Genomic DNA, 26,649 nt, shown 5'->3' with positions numbered 1-26,649 from the left:
TGATAGAGTTCATTTGCATTTAGATCTCTTTGGCTCCCTCTTTTCATCTAAAGACAAATCCTCACAAAGGCTGCTTAATTAGACCAAATTAGATTTCCACCTAGTGGCTTGTCATTCATTAGAAAACGCTGTTCTTTTTTTCTGTTTTGGTAATTATAAGCTGGTCTCGCAGTGTTCACTTCAGGCTCAAAGTCTGACTTGCATTCATGATTTTGTGCAGATGAGAGGAAAATTATTCAGTCGCATCAAGTCTGCCCATTTTACAAGTTGGATAAAGATCATCGCTGGAGTCTTTTATGTAATGGGGTATACTCTTTCTTAAGTCTTTAATGATTAATTGTAATAGCATATCTCAGGGCAATTTTCAAGACTAAAAGCTGAGTGCAAACAGTTCACACAGAAGTGGCTGTATCAGACAGTGCCTTCCCTAGATGGGGGTTTCTGTGCTGGGGACTCGTGTGTGGCCTTTGGTTGTGGGTGTTACAGCCCTGTTGTGAGCAGGGAAGATGATGCCCAGGGTTGGGAAGGGAGATCCTGGGCTGGAAGTGCCATCTGCCTTCTCTATCTGCCCTATCCAACCCAGCCTCCACTGCCAGCATTGCACAAAACGTAGCTTTCAGAGGGCAAAACCTTTCAAACTTAGACCTGACACTCAAAGGTTGGTATCTAATAAGGCTACAACTCCCAGTGCAGGTCAGTCAGGAGCACTGATTAGCACAGATTGCATGTGTAGACATACTTTGGGTTAGCAGTGTGTCTACCCTGTCTGGAGCATTTGTAATGAGGTAAATTTGAAGGAGTTAAACTCACAGCAAGATCCTCGAGCTTTGCCATTCCGGACTCTGAGGGCAGCAGTTTGCCCAACCATCACCCTTTTCTCTGGAATAATCTCACACTGCTGTGGGACACTGTAATAATTTGGTCTCCCACTCTGAACTCAGTGACTATTAGGAATGGTCTGCTTCTCTCCTCAGTCCAAACTCCATTCCCTTTGCTGTCCTACATGGTCACACTGATTCCCCGCCTCAGTTTCCCCACTATTACAGAGGATTAATGCTCAGTGGAGTGTTTTGAAGCTTAATAAATCAGGGACAGATTTTGTGGTGGTCCATCAAGCAAAACTTCCTTTGACTTTGACCTTTAATGCTTATGAAAAGCTTTGAAGACAACTGCCAACTTATTATTAATAATCTTCTTGGAAGTGGAAGTTACAACCAGTTAGCAGCAGGCAGCCCAGCAGCCACCAGCCCCTGCTAGGATTTCTTCTGCACTAACAAATCCAAATTTTCAGGTGTGTTTTTATAGCAACATTCTTGTTTTCCTGGTTTGTTTTTTTTTCTGAGAGAGGGAAAGTTTTTCCCTCCACCCTTAACAAAAAAAAAAACAAAACCAAATCTCATCAAATTTGCCTTTCTCAAAACACTGAACATTCCCTTTCTCATCTACCTAAACCTGATGTTGAGTTACTGTCCCCCAGAGGCTTTCAGTAGCTCAGTTCTGATGTATCCCTGCACTTTGTAGCTCACTGCCTTCTTAGAGTGTAATCAAACATCAAGCTAAGTAGCAAATAAATCTCCCGATCTCATAAGCTGCACAGCAAGATCATGTAAATGCAAATGAAGGGCTTGATTTCAAGCTGTCGCGGGGGGAAGGAGGGAAAAATGCTGGGCCTTGTCACTGCAATCACTTCACTCTGCAAGTGCAGTAAATCTGCAATAATAATAGTAATGGCAGCGTGACGGGAGGCTTTACTGTACAAGGGGGTGTCATGAAAAGGGGAACAGAAGGTGGGAGGGAGGCAGGGCCTGGCAGGATGAAAAGGCACCGGCGCAGAGTTTGCAGGTGGCCACAGAGCCAGAGAGGAGGGGATGGGGCAGCCCCGGCTGATTCATGGATTTGCCCGGCATTCCCTCCCAGTGAAGGGCTGCAGAGGCAGGGATTAAAAATCCATGCCTGTCTCTCGCTGTACCTCTGCACAAACACGTCTCCAACCCGTCTCGGTCGTCTGTAGAAAATTGATGCAATGTGTGTCACTGGGCCATAAATACCAGGGGATGAAACACAAATATGTCTTGCAACAAAACCTGAAAGGTTTTGTGCTTCCTTACACCTTTACAGTGCATCCACCTCTCACAGACTCCTCTTTCTTCACAGCAAACATTTTCCAACACTCAGATACAAATCCAGGGCTCAGAAATCAGAAACTACCTGGCAAAGGTCAGGGATATCCTGATACGCCCAACACCTCTTGCTTTTCAGCCAGCCAAGATATCCCTAGTGATCAAACACCCCCAGCACTGTGCTGGGGCTGGTCTGAGCACGGCACCCTCCAAACCCAGTCCAGACACACCCAGTTCAACCACGAAAATCGTCATGTCCAAGGGGAAAGGATGGATTAGCCAGGTCCCTAAAGACAGTTGGAGAGAGCAAACAAAGCCTCAGTGCACATCTCCTGCAGCCCTGGGAGGAGGTGTTATCTCTGCTGGGTGCTCTGGGAATGCTTCAGGAAAAAGTCTAGAGTTGTCCTTTCCAAGCAGGCTGGATAAACAGCATTTAGGATGCTGGATTTTCCTCACTGAGGTCGTAAAGGGAGAAAACTTGCAGAAGGTACCCAGAGAAAATTAGGACCGCCTGGGATGCAGAGAGAGACGGTTTTAATTAGAGCCAAGAGGTGGGAAATAAGGCAGAGAAATGACATCTTAATGAGGTTTAATGAAGTTGTCTGCTGATGGGCACAGCTGTCAGACAGATCTGTATTCCAGCCAAGCAGCTTTGTGACAGCCTAAACCTGAACACAGGGAACGGTGCTGGAGCTGGGGGAGAAAAAAGGACCTTCTGCATCAACTTTGGCTCACTCTCCCCACTGCTTTATGACAGAGCACACCTATAATGCCCCAGGACAAACAAATGAAACCAGCCCATGAGCTGGAAACAGCATTTTGTTAATTCATGAATGAGAAAGGCTGTAATCTTGGATTACACCAAGCAAGATTCATTCCTGCTACATCCTTCCCCTTCTTTTGTAGGTAAAAGATGTTGGCAGGCAACCAGAGTCCTCTGAGTTCGTTGATTTTGATTCAGGCACAGATTCTCTCCATGTTCAACATATTGGACCAGATTTTTTTTTTAATTAATTATCCAGCACCTTCAGCTTTATTTATTCAGTGCAAAGTGACTGTAAAATGCCACCTGATCATAAAAGGAAACAGCATGCACTCATTTTGTGACGGAGTAAACACCCAACTGTGTTAACTTCAGGTGCTCTACAAAAAAGACTCTTTAAATCCCGTAATTTCTTTCATTCTACACAGTTCTGCATTCGAGGGTCTGGAAGCAGCTTTGCCACAGGTTACAAACCTCTCTCCTTTCCTGCAGTTTCTCAGCAATTTTCTCCCATCTGCCACACCTTTGCCATCATCGCGGATTTCTGACCTCACTTAACTGATCCCGTATCCGAACATGATCCCTGCAAAAAGCCTTTTCTCACGCGCCTGAGGAACGTTACACCATTTCCCTCGTACACCAGCGACAACCAATCTAAAAATAGCTGTAAATACAGGGGAAATAGATCAGCAGTGAAAGCCACTTCATCATCCCTGGCAGAGGTTTGTGTGCTGTGCGTGAGCTCCCGACTCACACGCAGCGGGCACATATGGCTCAGCACTGCCGGGGTGGCAGTTCACTCGTGGCAGCACTAAAAACACACTCACTCCCCTCGTGCTCAGTGCTGGACACACCTGCAAGGGACAGTCCCTTCCTCTGCCACAGGCAGCTAGGGAAATGCAGCCATGTCATGCACAGGTTGCATCAGGTAGCTGACAGGATGGCTTTCAAAGAGGTCTGTTGGCCACAAAGGATCTGTGTTTTAGCGCAGGGCAAGGAGCCTCATGGGGGTTTGGTTTTGAGCCTATCGAAGAATCTTAGCAAGGCCAGAAAACTCATTTTCTGGTGAACTTGTGCTCCTGAGAATCATGAGGATACCACACCTGCTTTATAGTGTTACAAGTGTGTGGATTTAACAGGAACAAGATGAAGCACCTCCCTCCCAGACCTGAGAAGTAAGACCCCGGATTTACTTGAAAGAATCACTGTACTGGTGTGCAGACCCAATGATCCCAGTGATCCCAAACTGGCAAAGCCGGCAGCCAGCTTGCCAGGCTCTGCAGAGGAGCAGACCTGTTGTCACACCATGATCAAGGCACCACCATCTCCCCCCTGGACACACTGATGAGGATCCCAGTGCCACAGCCACTGTGTGCTTTTAGGGCTTGTGTAGCTACGTATAGAGATAGGAGCTGAGAAACCCCCAGCTGAGTGCACAAAGAAATGTCTCCGGGTGAAAACGTTTGAGGAATTAGGAGCAAATTCTAGAGAGCTCAACACAGAGCCCCCTGGAAAGGTGCTTGTTTTGGGCAGGGGTTATTAACCCTCACTCTCCAGGCAAAACTGGATCAGTGAGAGTTTTGCCTGAGCTGAGGGTGATGCAGAAGAGCAGATTGGAAAGCAGCCAGCAGAGTACAGGAGAGCCATGGCTGCTCTGAGGCCCTGGCCAGGATTTGCACAGTCCTGACTGGGAGCAGAATGTAAATTCGGGTTTGGATGATGTTCCTACACAAGGAGCTCCAATAAGCTGAGTCCCTTATCCCTGCTGTACAGCTGCAGCCTGCCAGAGTGGGAAGCTGGAGGTGGTTCATTTGCAGTCTCTTTTCACTTGGTCTGCATTTGATTCAGCACCTCCAGATCCACACAGCGTTTACTCTGGAGTGTAGTAATGGTCATCTCAGTGTTGGTGTTCAATGAGAAGCACTAGAGTAGTATTTCAGCACTTTCATTCTCCCAACAAGACCTGCCAACACCTACAACACCCCAGCTCCTCTAACACCCTTCCCATGGAAAATAACCTGTCCCAAGGCACCCACACAAGGCCCTCAGGGCTCCTGGGGACTTGCTACCCTGCTCCAGCTTTCCCTCACAGGGACACACAGACCAAAGCTGCTGCCAGGCTCCCACCCCTTCCCTTCCCTCCTCCACAGCCTCCCTTCAAGCAGCAATAAGGTTTCAAGACACACACATCCTGCAGTGACTTCACCATGGAAATGGGAGGGGAAAGACAAAAGGGGTGAGGGGAGGTCAGTTAATCCCACAGACACCACCAGGCTGGGACACACATGGGCTGGGGAAAAGTTCATTTTAAAACTAAATAGAAATGAGGTTATTGAGCTCGAGTTCTCTTCTATGCTATAAGCCTCAGGCTCTGCTGTCCCTTCTTCATCCCCCTTATCCTCCTCCTGTAACATGCCTTGTGTCTTGATTATTCCCAGGCAGGAGCAGCCATGTGATTGTGCCTGGGGAAGTTTATGGCAGTTTTCTAGAAGGATGCACAACTTGGAAATAAAATAAGTCAAAATAAAGTAAAGACTAGCTTTGGTCTCCCCAGCAGACACCACAGCTGGGCATCCCAACCAATCGGGACATTAACCAAACAAAAATATTTCAAATCCATATATATTGAGTCAGGACCCCTATTTCCAGCAAGACTGGGTTGCTTTATAACTCAACTACAAACTTGTGTGAAATTCAGCATCCCTTAGAGGCTTCAGCTCCTTCTGCACTGTGCTTGTGCAGTGAGATTCAAACCCCTGCCAAGGGGAGCCACAGCCACTCCTGGTACTTGTGGCCATGTTCCGTTACAAACTTTTATTTTCAGGGGCTTTATCTTAACAGAAAAGCTCTTTATGCTTTTTTAACTTCACTTTTCTGCAGCATGAAGTGGGGAAGCCTCTGCGAAACTGCTACTCCCTGCCAGGCCTTGACTTTACCTATGGGATGTACGTGCACAAGAGAGATGGAGGAGTTGCTGAAGGTATGACACTGCCACTAAAATACAGACCTGCAACAAGGTCCTAATGCTAGCAGGGAATATCCTCCCATTCCCAAGGCTCTTCAATACTTCTCATCAGGCTGGAGGTGCACAACTCCAACATTTACCCACTTTCATTAATATCACACAAACTGCCTGGTGATCAGTAAAGTTCCTCTATCATACCGGAAACTTTGGGAGGCTCACACAGAGCCCGGGCAGAGAGGGGTGTGGCACTTGCAAAGGGTGATTCACCTGGCCACTGTCAGAACTCTGTTAGAGCTCCTACTTTGTGCTCTCAGGGACAATTTCCCTCTGAAATCAGGCCTCCTGAGCAAGCCAGGGTGGAGGGTGAGAAGACATCCACTTCAGATGGGAGGTGTCCCCATATGAAATGCAGTGGGACAGGATATGAAGTTCACTGCACACTGAAGCCGTGACAAAATGCACCTTGGCCACACAGGGCCCTCGTGCACAGTGCACAGACATCAGCCTCCCTTCCCAAAGAGGAGCTAACTGAGATGCCTCTCCTATTTCCTTCCAGCCATAGGCCACTGGGACTCAATAAAGCCCAGGAACGTCCTGGGCCCCGGGAAAAAGATCATGCCCAGGGACTTCCTCACCATGGACCGCGGGGCCGTGAAGGCCGGTTGTACCACAGCCCGCGAGTTCGGGCTCTACTACAAGTTCATGGACATTCGGTTAAAAGATGAGAACAGATTCCTCAGTTGGGTTCCCAAAATCCCAGACATGACTTTCGGCAGGCCAGCACGGTAAGGAAGACTTGGGGCCCTTCTCCGAATGAAGTTACCCCTTCCTACCCTCACATCTACATCTCTCCCACATCCCAGCTAGCACAGTCCCCAAAACACAAGTGCCCTGCACCTGCATAGGCTGCTGCTGGGTCATAGATCACTTCTGGGGGGCAATGGATAGGGTTAAAAGTTAAAGGAGAATAAGAATTACAGAAGGAGACACAGCTGCTGCTTCCCAGATGAAGCATGGTCAGGATGCCCCACAAAGGTTCCCTAAACACTGATAACCACCTGTTATTGGAGGTTGCACTGGGAGAGGGTTTGGGCATATCCCCCCCTTTCCACATGACAACTTCCATGTCTGATTACACTTCTGTCTGATAATCAACTACCTAAATCTATCAGACATGCCACAAGACAGCCCCATTTAACCTGTGGCATTAAGGGCTTGGAACCTCTTAAAAACATGTTCAATGCCAACCCTGTAAGTTCAAGAAATATGAAGAGTTATAAGCCAGAAAAATGGCTTCCCAGGGTCAAAAAATCAGGGCAATAGCATTTCTACTTGTCTGCACTGGTTGAAATGCTCAGGTGGAGTTAAGGATCAGTTCAAGTTCTTTATCCCACTCTCTCCCACTTGTTAGTTCATCACCCTGCATGGGGCAGAAACTGGTAGTGGAGCAGAATAGAGGTAAAGAAGGTTTTCACTGCTCCCTTCTGCTTCCTTGGGCTCCCTTCCCAATGGCTGGAGGGGAGCTGGTACAAGCTGACCCTCCAGCAGCCCCTCCAGAAGGGCATAATCCTCCCCATCCATCCCTTGCACTGCAGAAGGATGTTTAAGGCTTCACTCAGGGGCAGCTGGAGAGCACAGCAGGCTGAAAGAGCCAGTGGACTCCAGCACAAACCAGCACTCAAAGCCTCTGAAAGTCCTGCTTGTGCTGGAGCACAGAGGCTTTTTCTTGCTCTGTGCAGGTCTGGACCAGACATTAGGTTTCATTTTAAGAGCTAGATAATAATCACTACCAGAAAAATAACAGCTACAAATTCTAGAGAAAAGACATGATGAACGGCACCGTGTATTTTACATGATAGTAAATGGCCTTTGCATATGCAAATTGAATGGATTTTAAAATGGTATTTAATGACAATTTTCGTAGCAGACATTAACATTAATTGCATCAAAATGAAAATGTAGCATTAGCTTGCTGTTAGCTGCAAATGCCCCAGCTATAAAGCTTTATCTTTATCAGTATCAGCCCTCACCAATGTGACAGGGCTGCTCTGCAAATTGCAGGCAAAAGGGCTTTTATGTTGCAAAAGTATCCCCCAATGTAGACCAAAATCAACATCAATTTTGCTTTATTTCTTCATAAACGGAGGTTAAATGGCTGCCTGTAAGAAGCCTGGGCACATTTCAAAAGTTTTAAGGAAAATGTGCAGACCCCACAACAGCAGAAGTAGTGAGAAAGGGCTTTTAATTTAAAGTTATTATTGTACAACTAGCCTGCTCCTTAATAGCTACCTTTTATGCAGACTGATTGTATTTATCCCTTTACTTTAAAAGCACGTTATAGATAAAATCAAATTACTGGGACTACCAAGGAGCTGTTACAGCCATTTTGGTAAAAGTGGGAGTTTAACACACTTTTCCATGACTGGCAAGTTAAAGAAACGAGCTTTGGTGAGCACTCCCCAGCCCAAGCTCATCCCTAGTAACAGCTCCCCAGGTTCAGCAAGACCTGTCTTGCTAAAAATGACTTGGTTGCCAATAGATTTAAGTTGGGTTTGGACTCTAAGCCCTGTGGGACTGTATTCTTAGTGCTGCTGACTGAGAAGGCACTTCCAGCTGAGGCATGTGCTTGTCTGGGGGCAGAAGAAAAAAACAGTGGTGTATGGTCTCTTTCCATGACTCCAAGCACTCCATGCCTGTTAGAAATAACAGCTTGGATAAACTTCTCAGGTGCAGTGAAGTTTTCCAGCAAGAACAGAGCCTGCTCATCATTCCCCAGCCCACAGCACAGACAACATGGCCAAGAAGGGCAGAGAGCAAAGGTGCTTTCCCACTGCACTGGAAGCAGCTGGAGACACCCTTCCTGATGCCAGTGGTGCTCTGGGACAGCCCCAGAACACCAGTCTGCAAACCCTCCCAGTCTACACCCACAACTCTGCTGAGGCTCTCCCACACCGTGGGAATTGCAGGGGCTGGGCTGCCCCCCTGGGAACAGCAGCACAGGGCTTAGAACCCAAATAACTCAGCAGCTGCCACAGGAAGGTGTCTGTGGTCAGGGGGTGATGCACAAGGGGCTTCTCAAACCCTGCAACTTATCTCCAGCCCTTGCTCAGCCCCAGGCTCAGGCCGTGCTACTAAAGGCTTCTGTCTCCTAAAGACACCAAGGTCAGGAGTTCTCCCCAGGCTCACACGTATGAGCTCTCCTGGATCATCCCGAACAGAAATGAGCACAAGTGCTGCGGTTGCTATTAGTGCCTTATTAATCACGGGCTGGCCCTGCTGCTCCCCCTAGCACAGCAGAGCACTTGAGCCTGTGTTTTCCCCTCACGGTGGACGTGTGCTGCATGGAGCATTTCACCAGGCAGCCTCAGACAGAGTGGGCTTTCTGAAGCTCTGAGGCCTCTTTCCTTTCTTTTCCTGGGATATTTACCTTCAAAGGTCACCCATACCCCTCTATTAATTCCCCGTGGGCATCTTCCAGGGGAGAGAAGCAGCTCTGCTTTTTGCTGATTCCCCCCTCCCCATTCTCTCCCTCCCTTTTCCCAGAGTAATGTTTGCTACGAATCATGTGGCCAGCTTTGTTGTGAGAGTCATAAAAAGGACATTTTTCATCTCTCCTTTTTCCTGCTCTCGTTCCCTTCCCTCTCTCAGTATCAGACAGAGATTTATTCCTTCCCTGATGCCTGTGGCATTCGGAGCTGGGAGGGGTCAGGGGAGGCACTGATGGGACGATAATAGATAATGCAGTGGTTCCCCAGGGTCTTGTCCAGCTCTGGAGCCGATCCATCAGCAGGCAGTGCTCGTGCCAAGGTCAGCGGTAACGAGGATGTGGTGGGGTCCCAGCCTCCCCCAAGGGGCACCCTCCAGTCAGCCTCCCCCAATTCACACTCCAGCTTCTGATCTCTACCAGAGCTGCCTCGTGCAAGCCACAATTTGCAAGAGAGCACATGGCCACTGAGTGGAGGCGTGGGGCTAACAACACACAAGCAGGTCTACAGGTTTGTCTTCCAAGGAAAATGCCCATCATTGGCAACACCTCCCCTCCAGGAGCTAAACCCCATCCTCATGCTCTGTGCATGACATTACAAAGCTATAAGATGTGTGCAGATGAGAGTTGCTGTCCTCCTGGCCCTAAATCCCAGGTCCTTTCATTCAAAATAGCCCCACAACACAGCACTACTGGCAGGTTATTCAACCCCACACTCTTTGCAATAATGACCTTGTTTTACAAGGGGGAGGATGGAGGGCACTGAGAGGGCTGGGGTTTGATGATAGTGGAGACCTAAAGACACAGAGCATTGCAGGAGCTTCACTGGTGTCAATACAGCCTGTCATTCAAGGTGCATTTGGACACCCCAGTCAATGTCCAGACCCACATTTATCCTCCTGACCACCTTCTCTGATTGAATTTCACTGGGCACTGAAATTAGCCAACATTAAATGAACAGTTTTTGGAACTAGAAATAACCACAAAGATGTGGCCGCTGTCTATAGCCAGATTTTAGATTATATTGATTTGTGCAAGGTCACACAAGGAGTTTGAAGCCAAAATAACACCAGCACACAGTTGGTACCCCAAGCACAAGTTCTCTCCCCAGGAGCAAGCAGAGTGCACCCTCAGCATGAACACACTGCCCAACACTGCCAGGGCTGCTTTGAGAGAAAAGCTTTCATTCATCTCTTAGTAAGTTCCCTAAGTCTTCCCACTGTGTCCCAGAACCTATTCCTGGACACAAGGACTGCACAGACGTGCCACTCTCTGCCATCCTGCACCTGGACCTCCTTCCAACCCTGCATGGCCATAACCCTGTCTCCCACGTGCTGCCATCCACTTGGCAGTTGGCCTGTAGGTTGGGCTGACCTTGGGTGTGCTGGCAGGATTTCCCTGGCACTCTGTCATCCCCATGGCTCCTGCCGGGTCCCCCCCACTGTCTGCCTTCGCTTCAGTTGTCCCTTTCCCGAATTTTACATCCCATTTTCCTTCTATCTTCATCTCCTCCCTCCATTCCACCTCCCATTCTCTAAAACTGGTCTTAATCCTTTGGCAGCTGCTTTCACCATGTTCCTGCAGCAAACTCGCCTCTCTAAAGCGTTTGGTCACTGCAATCTCTCTTTGAATTGTTACAATTGGCCAAGGGCATCAATTATCTAATACCTCCTCCTTAATTTGTATCATTTGCAATTGTCCTACTCTTTCACCTTGCCCAAAAAGGAAGGTTTCAATGTTCATGCTCTGCTTAGCAAGTGATCTTTCCACCCATGATGTTTTCACACAGAACAAAGCTCAGAAAGTTCCCAAAAGGTGCTGAGGTATTTCCAGCATCTCTTTGGCACATGGAATGCACTGGTAGGTTTATTTTTGAGACACTTAGAGAACATTTCAGGTCATTAATACATGGCCCTGAAAAAAAAGCTAATCTAGATACAGACCAGCTGCAAAGATATGATGTTGAAAAGCAGAGGGTGTTCCTGGAAAGAACCCACCGGGAAAAGCTGGACAGGCAAGAAAGTTTAATATCACAGTAAGCCCACATCTGACCCACGAGCACTAGAAGCCAAACAAAGAGAGTGTAAAGCCATTAAAATCCTAAGGATTAGGGCAAACAAAACTTTTAGAAAAAGAAATATCTGAGCACTGACAAAACAAGTTGTAAAAATGTGACATAGTGACTGGAATCACTGTCAGGATGACAGCGCCAGAAAAACGCAACCAAGTTGAAAAAATACAGGACTCCCATCAGCTCGGATAATTACATATCCCATCCAATTCCACAGTGAAAGGCACATTCTCACACTGCTAAGATAAGAATTTCTATTTCAAGAATAGTTTTCTTCCACTGGAAATGTTCCAGGCTGGGTGTGTGCTCTCATCGCTACCGCAGAGCTCCCAGCCCCATCCACCTGCATCTCGCTGCCTCGTGCCCCGGTGGCTGCAGCTTCTGGTTGGGCAGAAAAACCTGTTACACCCTTCAAAAACTCCTGAGTGCCCCATGAAGACGCTGATTCTCCTCCAGTGTAGTTATTTACTGCAGTTGTAACAGTTTCTGACTACTTTAGGTTCACAGCTTAAGAGAAAATAAACAGGCAAGCCATGGTTTGGCATAAGGTTTGGGTCCTGCACATCAGCCACAGAGCTGGGAAAAAAAAGATCTAAAGAACAGAGATTTAGATCCCTTATTACCAGTTTACACTGAATAGGAAAGTAATTTACTCTCTCACACAGACTGGCTGTTGTCTGTGGGTTTATCTCCATTGATTACAGCTGGCTGAAAAATTCTTTCAAAACTTTTACCATCTAAAACTACTTCTTGCCACAAGTGGATTTTTTCCTTTAGCAACTTCTGCTTTTGCTGCCTGTGCAATGAAAACCTGGGTCAGGGGGGAATAACCACTGAATCCTTTTTGTGAAAGCAAAGCTTTTCAGCCCTCATTGACATCTTCTCCTTTCAAACAAAGTCATGTTCCCACCCATCCAGAGAGATTCAAGCATGGGATGGAGGTCAAGGGGAAGACCTTGCTCTTTGATTTATTTTGCTCAGCATTGGAGGGGTTTTTTTCTTGGTTTTTCACTCATTGGGATGTTTTGCATTTCTTGGTGGCTGCAGACTGAGCACTGTTCACTCTCAGCCACGGATTGAGACCCCAAGCAGAACAGCTCTGTCCCAGAATCACGTCCCACCTGAGTTTCTCAAAGAGTAACAGCAGAGTTCCAGCCTGTAGACAAATATGTTGAAGACAACCCTACATAATCTTCAACTGAGTCAGCCAAAGGGTATCTCCAACCCCAGAAATCAATGCTAACACACAAATTTCAGCTTGTAAAGCCAGTTATTTAAAGGGTAAGAGCTGTCTTGGTATCTTCACTGCAAGACACGTTTCCATTTGTGCATTTAGGACTGTTGCAAGTAAACATCTCACTCGGCCTGGGAGGGAACAGTAAAGCAAATTGGTGCTCTTGTATCCATGTGTACTCCTAAGTACAGCTCTGAGCATCTGATAAATCTTCTAAAGTGCATGTTTACAATGGATTTTATTCTTTTTACTGTTCTATACATACGAGCCCTTGGAGCAAAATAACAGATCCTCTGACACTTAGAAGAAGCCACTGCCTCATTGGCTGCCCACGGTGAAATAATTTATATTTTTATTTCCTCACCCAAATTACAAGGATTGTAAAGAAGCTTTGGAAATTCAGAGTAATCAGTGCCTTGGCAGCACAGATCCCACAGCTGCCACACGGGTGGAAGACCCACTGTTGCAACCGAGAGTTTTGCCAGCCCAAAGACTGCAAAAAAAAAATTGGTCCCTGAGTGTTCTCTGCCAATTTTTCTCTTGTTATTTTCTTCAGTGGTTAATGGAAAGTGAGGACAAGTGGAGATCATTTGAAAATGATCTTTTGGGCCTCTCCATGGGTTTATTGACAGGACCTATTTAGATGACCATAAAGCTGTAAGGGGTGTATAACTTTATAGTCTACAGGCTTCTTAGGAAAATGAAGAGCCTTCAGGCTCACACCCAGCGTGTTTTGCCGTCTCTCCCTCTCCTCACAAACACACCCACACACGTGCGGGGACTTCAGAGACGCTAATTGAATTCACCCCTGTGAAAAGCGTTAACAAATTGTAAGTGACCTTTTATACAAATTTCAAAGTCAAGAATTCACCGCTAACTGCACATCCCTCTTCTGCCATTCACCCTTATGCAAAACCCACAAACAATTAAAAGAAATAATGAAGAGCCCAGCGGCCCTCTTTCCTAATTAGCTGCAGGAGGCAGTGCTGGGGACTGTGGCTAAGTGCTTCAATTACCTCGGCCCTCCTCGCAGCCCTTGTTAGAGGAGACAGGTCCACCGGCCAAAGGGGAACAATTAAGGCGAGGCAGAGCCAGGCAGTTTGCAGGGGGATGCCGGGGCTGTGCCGGCTCTCGCACGAGGGCCAGAGCTGTAATCACACCCCAGCTTCCTGCTGGGCTACGCGGAGACAAATTAATGGGAGATAGATGGCTACCTCCAGCCCATCAGTAACCAGGGAGGAAGGGAGACAATATAGCAGGACAAGGGAGCTGTAAGCAGAATCTTCCTGTGCTCTCAGCCCCCTTTCAGGGCAGAGGGAGCTGAGCACTAATGTCTCACTGCTGCCTGCTTTGGGGGTACCCCAAGGCCCCAAGCAGAGTCACAGACCCCCCAGCTTGTGCTTTATTTGCTGAAGATAATATGGAATATCTGAAGATAATGTGTCCAAGAGATGCTGGACACCAAACTGCTTCCCAAGAAGAAACTAGTTAGACTTGATCTTGGAGGTCTTTTCCAACCCTAATGATTCCACAAGAAATGACCCTGAGGGTTCCCTGGTGGGAACTTCTGCTGGCCTGTCAGGAGCCACGGGGAGATCTCTGTACCGACACAGCTATCACGGGACAAACCCTCCCCTGCATGAGGTACACTAGAAAGGAATAAAGGTGGTGCCCCTGCAACTGCTCCCTGAGGACTGAAGATCCCAAAGACACATCCTGGCTATGCAGCAAAAGCACCTCTTAGATGGAAGGACACCAGCAAGGACTAAACCCCCCTGAAACGTCATTAACCTTTCAAGAAAGGGTTAAAGTTTCGGGATAGGCAGTGGTGCAGCAACACGGTTTTAACATCAGGACTGCAGACAAATTCCATTCTGTGATTTATCTGTTGCATAAGCACCTTTGCAGGGCCAGATCCTGCTGCCTCTAAGCTGCCGCTGAAATCAGAGCAGCGTTTTCGGCACAGCCCAAACAGCTGCGCGGCCGCCGGGGAGCCGCTGCCTTGTGCACATCGTCCTCTGCTCCCTGCCCCGCTCCCCGCCCGAGCACGTCCTGACCAGCAGCGGGAAAAGTGCTGCGGGAGCTGCCTGCCCTGGCTGGAGAGCCACCCGGAAAATCCACGGGCTGGAGTTGGCACTGAAATATTTACAAGCCCCTCTGCTTTTGAATTACACCAGAAGAAAGCAATCACTAGTCAAGTTTTTACTCTTTTACAACACAACTTAGCAATCAAATTGATTGCACCTTTCAAGATGCTATAAACCTCCTTCCTGAGCAAAGTCCTTTGTATCCGCTTTTCCCAAGTACCTTTTTTTTTTTCTGTATCAGTTGATATATAAACCTTTGAAAATAAGTTTGAGGGGAGACTGACAACCTTGAAACCTCAGGAGCAGCATGGCGTTGACGGGTGCTACTCCCTGAGCTGCGCATTATAGATAGATTTTAATTTCATTTTAACAAAATAGCTGTCTCCAGTGGAAGAAGCATCAAGAGCTAAATGAGGACCCGTCTTGAGCTGAATCACGCTGAACAGACCTCGGCACTGTCATTGATTTTCTGGGAAGAAAAAAAATGCCTCTGGCTACTAAACCAAATTAGTAGTCACTGATGACCAATTATTTTGCCCCACTGTGAACGGAGAGGCGTACTAAAATTCCAGTTTGTCAGACCCAAGGCTCTCTTCTCAAACACCTTTCAACAAGCGTGTACCAAAAATCCCTCAGATGGTTCTGACGCCTTCCTGTTTTCGGCAACTTCTCCTTCTCCAAAGTTTTAATGAGCTGCTGCTCCGAGGCTGGCCTGCCAGAAACTGAGCCTTTCCCAGGGTGGTGGAGCACTATTTGGCATGGCACCAATCACAGCTGTCAGAATTTATACACACATACACAGAAAAGTGTCAGCCTAATGTTTGCAAATTATAATTACCATTTCTCTTGCATGTCCCTGGTGCCTTCATTTTAGATAAATCCCAGCTCTGAGGTATCAGCTGCAAAGCACTGAAGGCTCATATTGAATGGAATAGATTTAACTAGTTTGTAGCTCATTTAAGGCCTACACTGTTTTATTTTAATATTGTTAATACTTTATTATACTTTTTAACATTGTTTTCACAGTAAAATAGCCTATTAGGAGGCTGCAGCTTCTTTTCCAGGAGATTTCTGGCAGACTGGCATTCCACATTGTATAACCAAGTTAGCAGGTGCTTGTCATTTCAGTTGAAAATAGGTCTGTACCCTGACTCTTGAAAGTAAATTAGAGAGATTCTATTAAAGAGACAGGAATTGTTTCAGGGATAATAGTTTTGAAAATGTGCACAGATAAATTTTAAAATATTTAGGAAATGTCAACACTAGAAGTGGCTCCAACTATTTGACTATAAAAGGAAGCAGCTGAGGATTTTTTTTCTATAATTATAAATAATTTGTTACATCCTATCAGAACTTCTTTGCCTTTCCTTTCTGTGGCAGGGTGCTTGTGCCAAAACAAGGAGATCTGAGTTACTCTGGATGAGATGGATTTTAATCTGCAATAAGCATTTTCAGCGGATGCTTCCCCTGCTCTCCCCACAGTAAAATCCTCCCAGTTCAGGAGTGACATCTGGGCAGGGTGACAAAAGGAAACAGAGCACACAAGCCCTTCATTCCTGTCCTTAAGTAACACTGAGGTGAGAGCACATTTTCCCAAAGGCCAAATAAGCTGCAAATAAGGGCTGTCACCCTGCCAAGTCTCACCAATATCGGGGCCAAACTCCCCATCCACTCCTATGAGATCAGGGTTTGACCTACAAAGGAAAAGCTGCCTCACTGGAATTCCTCCAGTAACCTCAGTCAAAGTGTGTTACCTGCTATCCCCTGCTCTTCCCCACTCTCTCAGTGTTTCTCTCAAAGGAGGCAGGAAAAGGCAGATGAAGCCTCATGTCCTGCAGCCCCACCAGAGCTCACGTGGATAACGGAGCACACGAGTCATTCCCGCCGATTTCAGAGGCAGTTCATGCGTGTAGCATTCCAGGCATGACTCTATACTTTGCTGGATCAGGACTTAAATGCGATTAATCACACGGCAGGGAAGGACCTCTGAAGAGCATCAACTCAAATGTGTCCTTTCAAGCATTTACTTACAAGCCAGCTGTGGACTAATCAGTCACCAACTGGCTGGTCCACTGGAGAAGGTAAAAGTCACCTCCATAGAGATGTGAAAACCCATTCAACTTCCACAAAAATCAATAATCAAAGACTACAAAGGCTCAGTGCTTTCCTGCATCCCTCCCTGCTATTCCTGCACACCAGGAAGGCTCCTACCTTGGAGAGCAAAGGGGCAGGAGGAGAGAAGCTCATGTGCAATGTTCACCATGTGTCAGGAATACCAAAATTTACACCACACGATGAGACTGGAGACCCCACACAGACAATAAGACACCTGACTGCAGGTTCACCACATCTTTTAACCTTTCTAAATATTTTGCCCAGCTCTGATCAGTGTGAAATGCCAGACTGGAAGAGAAGGAGGGGGAAGAAGAGGGGACAAAGGGTAAATGTCAGTGTAGCCTTTGGCACCGGGTGTCTCCAGATAACTGTCTGGAGCAGCAGAGCTGATTTGTAAGCAAAGGCTTGAAAAGCCCTGCAGCATGTGATGTATGAAACAGGAGGTCTGCAGAAGGATGTCTCCTCTGATATGAGTGCCCCCTTGGGATGTATATTGCTGGATTGCACATCTAGTATCATTAGAAAACACGACCATAGATTAGGCTGTTTTGAAGCATGTGGTGTGCAATAATTAAGTAATAAAAGTCACCACAGGGGTGAAGGAACAAGAAACAGAAGAGTTACTATTTGCATACGCGCTGCTGGTGCCCTCTGTGATCATCAAGGATTCTCCAGGCTGCTAAAAGCTGGCGGCTGTCAATTTTGGACCCACTCCTGCCAAGAGCCACAAAGCACCAGCTCACTCTGTGGCGCATGGGCTCTTTGCAGAAAAAGACCTTCTGGTGGAGCTGGTGGCTCAGAAGTTATCCCAAATCCCCAGTGCCTTGCACTTGGTCGGGACAGGCAGGGAAAGCACTGTCCCTGTTAGGGGAGCTGCAGCTGAAGGCACTGCAGGCCACAGGTGGGAGCTCCACAGTCATCTGCTGCTGCTGAGATCAGCAAAGTCCCTCCTCAGCAAGGTGTGCAAGGACAAGGACCAATAAAACTTGAGCTCGAGGTCCTCCATCACCCTCAAGTGTTTGCTTCTGGGGGAAAAGAAGAGCAGCAGGACCACAGCAATAACTGATACGCTGTCCTCAAGGCAGGAATCCTGCTGCTGCCACTGCCAGCTCTGCCTCCCACAGCAGCTGATGAAGTTAAAGTATCCTCACTTGCAAGGAACAAGGCTCAACGATTTCAGGCTGCAGCTCTGCCACAAGCTGGTCAGGTTCATGCCAGCTCAGAGCAGCTGAATGGGACACTGGCCAATAAGCCACTGCCTTTATTCCTGTTTTTCTAGAAACATAGTCATCTGCAGCTCCTCTCCACTGCTATCTCCCCCTTGCTCCCGGCACACTCCCTAGAACCCTGTTTCAAGAGGGAAATATATCTGGTCTGTGCAGCTCAGGAACTAGCTCAGGGCTCAGCATTTCAGCTCTCCTTTCTGCTGCAGACACCTGACCATCTGCATTGGGTCCATTTTTATCCCTATTCAGATTGCTTAGGACAGCACTTACTCCTCTTGCCCAATCCATCATTGCATCTGTTTGCAGCCTTTGGTGCAAACATGAGAGAGATTTTAATAGCAAAAGCAGTGTCATTTTAGCAAAACACACTTTGCACTCAGTGGTTCCTCCACTGGAGGGGATCCAGCCAGAGCTGCTCCTCTGAGCTCCAGGGTGGCAACATCAAAGCCCAGCCCAAGGTTGAGTTGAAGTCTGTGGTGCTCCATGGTCCTTCCAGCACACCAGGGTCTGGACAGAGCTGCTGCAAAAGGCTGTGCAAAGATAGAAATTGTGCCCAGGTGTGTGGAGATTGTGGTGTATTAACTGCAAATGAATGTGGGTTTGAAGTTTCTTGAGGAAGAAAAAGCCTTTCCCAGTACAAGGCTTTACTCTTGTCACCAGTAACACTTTCCAGGAGCAGAGATGTGAACCAGCATGGGGAGGTAAAGAGAGGCATTACCCCTGGAGATTATATTGTTGTCTTTTCAATGTTTTCCAGGCCTTCCACTCCCATTTATGACATCATCCAACACAGATACAAGGAGATGTGGATGGAGCGCCAGAGAGCCCGGACAAGAGTCCAGAAAGTCGAAAAGAAAAAGGTAATAATACTGCAGCAATGCTTCCCCTTGCTGTGCACTGCACTGCTACTGGGCAGAACTCCCCACTGCCCTACCCCTCAATGGATGGGGAGGGCTCTCAGCTGGGAAAACATCCTCCCTGACTACTAAAAGGCTGATGAAACCTAACAAAGGTGAGCATCCCCATGCCAGGAGCCCCTTGGACTGTCCTTTGGGCAGCATCAGCTCTGCTCAGGTTACCTGTGACAGTGGCCACAACAAGGGGACAGCCAGTAAATGTTGGAAGGACCAGCCCTGCCCCTGGCATGGTGTGGTTGATGGCAGCACCCACAGCAGTTGTTGGAGTATAACACTGGGTTGTTAAACACACCAACATTGTAATATCATTTAAAAGCAGCCAATGACTGTTTTATTAGTTAATGGCTCAAAGAAGAGTCAAGCTAATATGGTAATGACCAATTTCAATGGGCTTACTGCCATCACAAACTATGCTTTATAGTTGAAATGCAGGAAAACAGTGTCCTTAATTAGCAGCTCCTTTATGAATACACCAGCCTGAGATGTTGGAAAGTGCATCCCTACTTTATCTATTAATGACTGATGTTTTTATTCCCTAAGTTATCTCCACCAAGTTCCCAAAGCCTGCAGCCACCAATTACTGAACTAAGCAACACAAACCTATATCCTAGACCACAGAGCAGACAGACTCCCCAGGGTTTCATGCAGTGGCCAAAACATTCACCAGGTACCTGCACTGGCTTGTGCTGGGACTATCAAGCACTGTGAGCTGCAATTAATCAGAAAGCAACAAACACCAGGCCAACCAGCAAACCCCACCATGGTGAGGTGGTGGAAATGGCTTTCCCACCTGGTGGTGAGCCACTGCTGTAGCTCAGGGCACAGGCTTTCCTGCAGGAAGTGACCATCTCCCTGGGATGCTGTATAAAGCAGACACTGAGAGCTGACAGCTGCTCATGTTTTCCTCATCATTACATTTTAATACCAGTATCAGCTGCACAGGCCTGAAAAACTGCCCACATCAGGCACTTGTGGTCATCAGGCCAAAGTGACTTTTAGCCTTGCCCACCCCAGTGTCCCTGCACTGCATGACACCAGGCTGCTGCTGTGGCTGTGCAGCCGTTTGAGCTGGTTGTTGTTTCCCTTTGGTTTCAGCTGGACCAGGTGCGTGGCAATCGCACCACGTACCTGCGCACGCACCCACCCCCCGTCAAGGAGGAGTCCTTCTGGCACCCAACCCGCTTTGAGAAGGTATGGAACACTCTGACATCCCACCACAACCCACCCCCTGGCTAAACTCGACTTCTCTGGGCTCTAGGGACACCTTCTAGCCCACATGTCCCAATAACATCCTCAGGACACAATGAGGCTCTTAGCTCAGAGCTCCCCAACACCCAAACCTTAAAGTGGTCCCGAATGGGTTCAAACATCAGCCCCTTTTGGACTTCAGGGTGGGATTCTTTTGCCAGCCATAAGCCCTGGAAGAGAGGCAGCAGTTGTCCAGCTAACTTATTTTCTAACTTGTGAGCACTTTCACTCACAATGAGATGAGGAGCATCTTTTTATGTATCACAAAAGCCACAGGGGTGGCCTTTGTTCTTTGCTGGTGTTCCCACAACAGCCCTACACAAGCAGGACAGTCACACCTGCATTTTGGTACCCTGACATTTCATCAGCTCTCACCACATCTAATTCAAACCACACCAGATGTTTCAGGAGGCTTTCCCACCCAAGAATTAGAGCTTTCCAGAAAGCTGCACTCTTGATACCTCTCTAAACTGTCTGATTGACAATATTTATCCTGAGACTAAGCAAAGGGTCTGGCCAGGTTGTAGATGTGCATGACACTTCCTTTAATTGATCCAAATAAGAGCCAAGGTGAAGGTTTCTTGTTCCAGCACTGGGATCTAAACACCTCCCTGAATTCATCTGTGCAACCTGCTGTTCTCTGGGGTGCTTGTTTGAGTTGTTACCTTTATTTGTGGTGTAAATTACAGGGGAACTTCAAGTGAAGAGCTAGGGGGCATTTTAGGAAGGGAGGGGAAAGAGCTGGGCAAGTGGAATGGAAAGGAAACACCAGAAAATGAAAGCACTGAAACCCTGCAGGGAGTTTACGTGGCCAAAATCATACCTGGCATTGACAGATACCACTGCAAAGAACCTCTGAGCTCCCCACCCCAGCCCTTGTTCTGATGGGGTTGTTTTTTTTGCCACGCTGCCGATTTTTAACCGCGGTTTAAAACAACCAAGAAGCCTTGTGACTTCCTGAAGCTGATTTACTCATACAAGTTGGGGAGTTTTGCCCAAGAAATGTGTTTTGCAGCACCTTGATGTATTCCTCTTCTGTCCTGTCTCAGACTGTCCGATTAGCATATGTCAGTAATCATTTATCCCCACTGCCTGTCAGCTCAGAGCTGCTGCTGCGGCGAGTGTCAGGGAGAGAACATGACCGATCGCTGTTAAACAGATTGTGGAAGTCACACGAGATACTGGGGCAAGCCTCCTCTTTAGAGCTCCTCTCACCCCAGACCTTTCCATCACTGTTCATTTTTCAGCCTGTGTTCTGCTTCGTGCTTTGCCTTTTGTTTCATCCATGGCTGTGGTTGGGTTCCTCCCCCAGCCACAGTTCTCAAACCTCAGAGTCTTTTCTTCTTTGTGCCTTTCTCCTTCCTCTCCTCTTCCCTGCCTTCACAGGAGCAGCATCCAGAGAGGAGGGACAGCTCATTTTGCACAACCTCTACAGATTTCTGTATTCCTCCTTTCTCATTACATTAACCTGGAAGGTTTGCCTTTCCCCAGCTGCAGATCTAACAGGCACAGCCCACGTTAGAACTTGGATCAGGGAATTTGTTACTCACTTGACTTTCAGTGCATGGTTTCCTCCATGGAAAAATAACTTCATACATCCATAAATGCTTCCCCTTATAAAAGCAGCAACAACCCAGAGAAAGTTGATTCTTAAAGACACTTGATGGCCACTGAACAATTATTTAACTACCACTGTAAAGGTGGGTTCTACAAAGGTGGTAGAATGGTCTTGAAAGCAGACTGGCCTAACCCTTCAACCAAACCCAGGGGCTCCAGAAGTCATTGTCAGTCCCTTCTTTACAAAGGTGACAATAAACCAAAACACTGTCTATAATCCATATAACACCCTCATCCTACTGTGCAAAAAAAGTATGAAAAGCAACCAGAAAAATATCACTTTACAGAAAGCTTGTTAGCAGACTCCAACTGTATATTATTTCCTACCAGCTTTCAGTGACATTGTCCTGCTCTGGCCAGTACAGAAAACTCTCATGACCTGGGAAATACTCCAAACCCTGGGCAAGAATATTCAGAGACTCCATTGCCCTGAGCACAGCCCCACTTTGAACTTTTTTTCCATGTGACCTGAGGCTGGTGTGAGCTGCAGGAGTGTGATGTTCTCAAGCCACTTGTCCTTTCTTGTCACAGTCACCCCATCATTTGGTGTTATGCCTTTAAGTCTGGCCTGCTCTGGGCCTGAGGGGAGCAATGCAGAGCACCCAGCTACCAAGGTGGTTTGTAACCCAAAACAGGCAGCAGCAGGAAGGTGAGACTTTGTTCCTTTGGACCCATGAAAATCAACAAGGAAGATTTTTCTACTCCCATCCTGACCCCTTACAAAGAGCTGCAGAAACTGGGCATGGATGTCACTACTGGCTCTTAAACTGGACTTTCCATTCAGTCCCTCCAAGACTCTTTCCTGGCACCTTGCTAGAGCTTGTCCAGGAAGTGGAAGAGAACAAAACAAAGGAGCTTTTCCCTCCCCACTAATTGCCTCTGCTTGCTCCCTGTGTTGCCAGAGCTGCATGGCATTACATAGCCATTCAGTCAGTAAAGTACAGACAAATTGACTATATTTTCATTTGGATTTAGGTTTCAGCCCCACTGCTTTAGAATAATGGCCCACACTATTAAGCTAACCGGGTGGTTCACAGGCTCTCCCACACCGGGTGATCGCTCCTGTTCCGCTCTGGAGGAACAGCCCGTGGTCTCCTGGGCCCCCCAGCTCACCAAGACAGACAGGTCACAGGGAGCCAGTCATCTCCTGATGGGCAGTTCATTAGGGAAAGTATTGTAGTGGGGGTTTTTTAAATTATTTTTTATATTGTTTTAACAAAACCAAACAAATTAACTCCTTACTACCCTCAGCAAGATGCTTCTACTGCCCTCCTCTTCCTCAGTCATCCCTCAAAGCAAACAGCCTCTGCCTTGCTCTGCCTGCAGTGACATGATTCCTGGGCTCAGGTTTTGCCAACGTGGCTGGGACTGTGCACCAAAACTTAATTTATTTGTAGGTGAGGGACTACATTACCTAGGGACTGTACTCTTGGGCACCCAGCATGAACATAAATCATAGAATGTTTTGAGCTGGAAGGGACCTTGAAGATCATCTCGTTTCTACTCCCTTGCCATGGGCTGGGACACCTTCCACTAGACCAGGTTGTTCAGAGCCCTTTCCAACCTGGCCTTGGACACTTCCAGGGATGGGGCAGCCACAGCTTCTCTGGGCAACCTGTGCCAGGACCTCACCACCCTCACAGTAAACAATTTTTTCTAATATCTAATCTAAACCTACTCTTTCAATTTGAACCCATTTCCCCTTGTCCTGTCACTACATCTCCTGGAAACAGTCTTGCCCCATCTTTCCTGTAAGTTCCCTCACTGGTACTGGAAGGCTGCAATTAGGTCAGCCCAAAGCCTTCTCTTTCCCAGGCTGAACAATCCCAATTCTCTCAGCCTTAAATACTCCTGTTCCTCATATTCATGGGATGTGTCCCATCCCTGTGTCACTCCTCACTTGCTGGCTCAGGCAGAACAGCATCCTTGGTGTCAACCAAACTCTGGAAAGGATGTTGCTGCCAAAATGCAGCATCCCCACAGCCATGGCTGTACCAGCATGGGGTGAGGCTCCAGCTACCTCCATCTGCACGTCTGATGGTCACTGCCTGTATTGGGTCTGGCTGAGATGGAATTCATTTCCCCAGAGCAGCTTTGCCTGGGAAGGGGAGTGATCAAGGGGCTGGGTGGGCACTTGGTGTCCAGCCAAGGTCAACCTACTACACTACCCAAACCAGTAGGGCAGTGCTGGCCACTCTGTGATAGATTTCCAGGGCTCTGTCAAGTGAATCCAGAAGGATTCAGGTACCAACACCTCCCAGAGCAGCGCTGTAGGACAGAACCCACCCGTGTGTCAAAACACCTCCATGCACCACGTCACGGACACACCGGGGCTTCTCCTTTGCTCATTAGAGAATTCCAGCTTGCACAGACACTGAGGTGGCTCATTTCCTTGACCAAACAGGGGGGAGGGAAGAAAAATGCAGCAACTTTGGACAACACTTTTGTCACCAGCACTGCCTTCCCGAGCAGATGAAACGCGCGGCGCTGGGTGCGCGCTATGAATAAGCGATAAGCCATTGACGAGCAAGTGTTCGGGTACCTTGGCAAAAGACTTAATTTGCAACCTGGCACAAAATCAAAGGCTCTGTCAGCGGCTGAGCGGCTCTCCCGCATCTGCCTCCGCGTTACCTGGGAAAGCTCTGTCAGGTAAATTTCCACTGAAAGTAATTAGAGGAATCCCCACTGTATAAACTTTGCGGCAAAAAATTCTGGGCTCTGGAATTTGATTCTCACCGGGGATCCGATATCTGCTCGCAGCCTGATCCTTCGTCAGAATTAACAGTGGAGGTTTAACGTGCACACACAGAAGTGTTCCGCATTTTTTTTTAATGCCTTACCTCTATTTTTGTCTACAGAGCTGAACTGACAAGCACAGCTCATGTAATCTTGCAACTGTTGTCAGAAAAGCCATAGATTCTGCTTAAATAACCTGGGCTTGATGCACACAGCACAGGGTGGGCTGGCTGTTCAGATACAGCATTGGTCCTCCTGGCTTTGAGGGCAGAAAAACTTCCTGGACTTTGATTATTATTGTAACTTTTCTCCTGGGGCCTAAGTAGTGCTTAAAAAAACAAAGCAATGAGTTCATTCCTCTGTAGTAGCAGATCAAACCTCCCTTCAGCTGGAATTTTGGCTGACCAAAAAAAATTAAGATCAGTGTCACCAGATGGCTGTTCAGTGGCACAGGTGACAAGAGTTGGTGGGTCCCAGCCCTGCAGTGACAATCCAAACCAGCATCACTGGCTTGCAGCAGGCACAATGCAAAAAGAGCACAACACCCTTCAGGGTTCCAAATGGGCAGCAGAGACTCAGGCCTGACTATGATCCCTGCACGTCTCCCTTGGGACCAGAGCAGAGATGTCACCTCCCACACTGCAACCATCCCAGGACTAACTGCAGGCTCTGGGCCCCTCTCACCATCACTACATTTCCTTGCATGTTCTGGAGGTTTCCTTGGTTTGCCTGATAGCTGAAGCTTCCAGCAATAAAACTGCTCAAACCACAGCAAAGCATCTTCATGGTCCAGCCTTTCCCAGTATCCCTTGTGCCCTGGACACTCAACCTCTCCCTCCCACCCTAGTGCTGCCCTCTGCTATAGAATAGTTCAGGGTTTGAAGGGACCTTTAAGGGACATCTGGTGCAACCCCCTGCAGCGAGCAGGGTCATCTTCAATAGATCAGGTTTCTCAGAGCCTCATCCATCCTGACCTTGAATGCTTTCAGGGTATCCACCACCTCTCTGGGCAACCTGTGCCAATATTTCAACACTCTCATTGTTAAAAAAAAGAAAAAAAAAGAAAAACAAAAAAAAAAATCAAACACAACCACGCTTCTTATATCTCACCTAAATCGACCCTCTCAGTTAAAACCATTACCTGCCTTGCTCAGCCCTTTCTTGTGTCTCCCTCACAGTAACCCCATCTCCCACTGCCATTTTCATCTCCTGATTGACACAACCAAACACCACCCTCCCTGTGCAGCCTTACAGCCTGGACCCTCTCCAGGGCAGGCTCCACCTACATCCAAGCCCCAGCATCCAAAGGCAGCACAAGGAAAACACTTGGCATCCAGTTCCCATTGCTGTAATGCAGATATTCTGCTGTGAAGGAACAGATTTTGGGTGCTCACAGCTTCATGGCTCATAGCAGAGTAAAACCACACACACAGTGTTGGGTTACAGGTGAGCACCTACCATTGCTTTCAGTGCTACCTACTTCCTACACAAATCCACAGAAGCACTTCTGAAATGGATTTGGGATTTCATTTGTGGACCTGTTCTGACTTCTGCAGAGATGCTATTTATCAACAGACAACTTTAAGTAAAACTCTTGCCTGGCATGAGAAGGGTCAGGATGCAGATCTCAAGCACATGAGGTGAAAGCTGCCAGCCCTGGTCTGACCCAAAACACCAGGGGCACATGCCAGTTTACAGCTCTAGTGGGTTAATTCTCCTTTCCTCATACTATTGCCCAAACCAAGTGGCCAGTGAACTCCAACAAATATCTGTGGACATTATTTTCAGGAAGAAAAAAAAAAAATCCCAAATCTCCATGGGACTTTAAAATATGGCAGCCAAAAATTGCTGAGCACTGTTTGAAACCTTCTTGGCCTTGAAGCAAATAAGGATCATTTAGCCCAGGCTCCCTTGTCCTGCATTCCCCTCTGTTCTTAGAAAGGTGGGGAGAGAAAAATCAACCCCATTCATTAAGCCAGTTAAGCGTGCCAGTGGCAGGAAAAGCCACAGTATTTGTAACCCTAATAATCCAACGCTCACCTCTGAGCACAGCTCATCTTGGACAG

General features: G+C 47.5%; 1 protein-coding gene across 1 annotated transcript in view; it reads left to right on the top strand.

Annotated features, from left to right (window-relative positions):
- The window catches only part of CFAP77 (cilia and flagella associated protein 77), a 60,084-nt gene that overhangs the window by 29,703 nt on the left and 3,732 nt on the right, over nucleotides 1–26,649 (top strand). Inside the window, exons 2-5 of the mRNA XM_027650390.1 lie at nucleotides 5,764–5,863; nucleotides 6,405–6,633; nucleotides 18,823–18,925; nucleotides 20,078–20,173. Of these exons, the coding sequence (XP_027506191.1) occupies nucleotides 5,764–5,863; nucleotides 6,405–6,633; nucleotides 18,823–18,925; nucleotides 20,078–20,173 (528 nt within the window). The remainder of the gene's footprint in view (nucleotides 1–5,763; nucleotides 5,864–6,404; nucleotides 6,634–18,822; nucleotides 18,926–20,077; nucleotides 20,174–26,649) is intronic.

This window comes from Corapipo altera, unplaced genomic scaffold (assembly GCF_003945725.1).
Source record: "Corapipo altera isolate COAL_440 unplaced genomic scaffold, ASM394572v1 268, whole genome shotgun sequence".
NCBI classification, from domain to species: Eukaryota; Metazoa; Chordata; class Aves; order Passeriformes; family Pipridae; genus Corapipo; species Corapipo altera.
This window is presented reverse-complemented; position numbering and strand designations above follow the sequence as displayed.